The sequence below is a fragment of the Atta colombica genome, unplaced genomic scaffold, assembly GCF_001594045.1.
Source record: "Atta colombica isolate Treedump-2 unplaced genomic scaffold, Acol1.0 scaffold293, whole genome shotgun sequence".
Classification (NCBI taxonomy): Eukaryota; Metazoa; Arthropoda; class Insecta; order Hymenoptera; family Formicidae; genus Atta; species Atta colombica.
In genome coordinates, this window is record NW_017259396.1 from 1,027,365 (window position 1) to 1,030,864 (window position 3,500).

The 3,500-nt window shown below is 29.9% G+C and overlaps 1 protein-coding gene across 1 annotated transcript in view; it reads right to left on the reverse strand.

Annotated features, from left to right (window-relative positions):
* LOC108690029 (atrial natriuretic peptide receptor 1-like) overlaps positions 1 to 3,500 on the reverse strand; it is a 113,364-nt gene that overhangs the window by 18,172 nt on the left and 91,692 nt on the right. Inside the window, exon 20 of the mRNA XM_018197091.1 lies at positions 1,001 to 1,193. Within this exon, the coding sequence (XP_018052580.1) occupies positions 1,001 to 1,193 (193 nt within the window). The remainder of the gene's footprint in view (positions 1 to 1,000; positions 1,194 to 3,500) is intronic.

The following is a 3,500-nucleotide window of genomic DNA, read 5'->3' on the forward strand; positions in this document are numbered from 1 at the left end:
AAATTATAAAGACTTTTGAAAATTAAAATGCTGACGTTTTTTCGATTAAAAATTCCGCGCGGTTTCATGTTCACTTAATACATTTTATTCTTATTATATTAATTAAATAATCTTGTGAAAGTGTCCTCTTTTACTCGGCAAGATATTGTATTATCACTGACTGTATATCTTACGCAATTCGTATCACTATACATTTACTATTTCATATGTTTTACTTAAAATTATAATTGTAAATTCATGTATTACACGTGATTCTTATTCTGTCTTTCACATCTTCCATACTTATATAAGCACGTTTCTTGCACGTGAATATTATAATAATTTAGATTCTCTACACGCGCGATAGTGGTGTTATTTTCAAGAAAACTCGCTCTTCTAAGAAATCAAGGGCGATTTGTTCTCCGGAATTGCGGTGTTTCTCTCATCCTCTCCTTTCTCTTCGTCTCTTTCTCGTGTTGTTCTTAACTGGTTGAACATCTCGCGATAAGCTCCAAATAACGGGCTCGTGGAACTTTTTGTAAATATAGAATCAAGGGACCTCGAGATTGATTCCATGAGAAATACAACGTGTCAGCTAATCAGAATATCGCAATGCGATATTCTGATGATCGTTTAATTTGAAGGCAGAACTGTTGAGAAAATACAAGGGAAGGGGAAAAAGATAGAGAGTGATGTGGACGAAGTTTCTTAATAGAAGAAGTCAGGTTCTCACAAATAGAAAAACTTGTCGAAACGGTGTACGCTTTATTCGTTCAGCTTCGATAAAATTGCGTTGGAAGAACTTGGATATTACTGGTGTGACGCCATCGAACGCGGATTGCGAATTTATCGCCATTTCATGAGGCAGCATTACTCTCTCTCTCTCTCTCTCTCTCTCTCTCTCTCTCTCTCTCTCTCCTCTCTTTTCTCTCGGTTAAAATATTCACCCCTTTCGACCGAAGCTTTAAATCATCTTTATTTTATGTCCCCCGAGATACGTTTAAAACAAATCGATATTTACCTTATAAACGTCGAAGTTCTCGATAATGGAATCGAAACACGTGTAGAGATCGTTCAGCAGATCGACCACCTGCAGAGGCGTGCTCTCGGCAGACAGACTCGTGAAGCCTACGATGTCGCTGAAGTAAATTGTCACTTGATCATATGTCTCGGCGATCACACTTTGCCCGAGAATCAATTGCGACGCCACTGATCTGCTCGCAGAAATAAACAAACACGTGCCTTTTATAGATGACGGTAAGCAGAAAAGAAGTTTAAGGAATATTAATTTCTGTAGAGAAGGCTAAGCCATTTAGGCTTAGTGAACTCACGAGCTCAATTTGTAGCGGATGTATTTATACGCATATTGTATAACTACAATATTCACGTGTCATATATATGTATTATATGTTTATATATGTATATACATATGTATATATACATATATGTTTCAGCACAATGAACATTAAAAAAAAAAATAAAAAGTAAGTTATTACTTTCATTTAAAAATAAACAGAAGAATAAGAAGCTTATTTCATTTAAATGGAGCAAGAAGAGCGGTTTTTTTTATAGTTTATTCTTTATTTATACTTTATTACTTAAAAAAAAAGGATAAATGATTTTAAAAGAGACATAATATGGTAGATTTCTACGGAGAGAATTTTTTAAATTTATCTTGAACACTAGTTGTGGTACAATACTATATATTTTAAAGATGTTTACCGTGCACTTTAGTAAAATTAATCAAATTTATTTTATATTTTATTACAGTTTTATTAATGAATGAGAGAAATTTATATTTAAATTTAAGAAAAATTTTCATCTTCTACAGGAAATTTTATTTGGGAATTCTTGACTTTTATTTTATAATTTCTTCATCAAATCATACAAACCAAATTTATACAAATTTTTAATTTAAAAAAGTATGAAGGAAATTTATTTTCCTCGAAAATTTTTTTTGCATAGAATTTATTTTAACTTTTTATCAAGAACGTTCGATAAATTTTAAAATTAAATTTCCAGAAATTAATTAAGAGAAATCTATGTATAATAACTAGTGATGTTTTATTAGTCTCTTTTGAAACATATTTGAAATTAAAAAAAAATATTTACATATGCTTTTTACAAAGATAAAAAATCAGTGCGCGGAGATATAATGTTTATACATACATATGTAATTTGAAAAATATTATATTTAAAAGAACTCATTTTGCTAAAATTAAATTCCTCTACATAGGAATAAAAAGCATTGCTTTTGAAATGAATAATAAGGTATTGTTATTGCACACAGAATTTTGTCATTTCGCGAAGATCTGAATTTCGTATCACTGCGTCATGTATCATGATATGATATCGATTAAACGATCGCAATAGCGCACTAATTACATCACTGCTCTCGACAAAAGAATTCTCACTCATGAGGGACGAGCTGATAAAGTTTTCGAAGCTTTCAACAAATTTTCCTCGTACTTCGCTTCCTTTTATCTTCGTAAAATTTATTAAGGTACCTATTTACTCGCTAAAAGTTATGTGAGTTATGTGAAAAGTTATATGTTAACCGCGCACATTGTAATGAAATAGTTTCATTTAAACGAACATTTTTATATTTATGTAAAACACATAGATACAATTCTTTTATTTTTATCGAAACCTCAGTCAAGTGAAATGATATTAATATCGCCGTTTTTAATTGATTCTATCATAAGTATGTTAGATTTCCAAGCAAATATAGAAAACTTTGTTTTATCACATCAATGAAAACATACAGTTTTGTCTCAATCACCATAATGAAAACATAACAATTACATTAATGTGATAAATTGTTACAAATTATTTTGGGATTTGTTACATTTTATATTGTTCCAACGCAATATTGAATTAAAAAAGACTCAGATTCTATTAGATAATAATCATATTGCAATTCTACGGATTAGATTTTAATAGCGCTTTTATCATTCCGTTTACCTACTCTATCATCTCATAGCTGTACACATTGATAATTTTCTCTCTTTTAGATCAATTTCAATTTTAAAGTTGATCAACTTTCGATATTCTTTCAATCGTGGCTGATCGCATGAGCAAGTCGTTCAATTCGACTGTAATTTTCTATTTCCACGTTACACCGTTCAATTTCATGCTGTCTATAACACGAAAGGATTCTTTCAACCATTAATTTACGTCATGGCGCATTGTCGCACTTTGATGTAAAAGGTATTTGATATCTCGATCATTATTAGGCATTTGAATTAATTAGCGTTTAATGTTCATATGTTCGGTAAAAAAGAATTCTTGCTTACGTTCATTAATGTATAATTTATACCTAATTAAATTCTAGCAATATAGCCTGATATTAATTTAGATAATAATTTAGACAGAAAAAAGTGATGATACAAAAATTCAGCGAAAAGTTAATTAGAGCTATAGCAGTGAGACAAATTCAAATTTTATGCATGCAACTTATAATAATTATTAGAATTAATAAAAATATTCTTTTAAATAAAGAGTATTATAAAATTAATAAA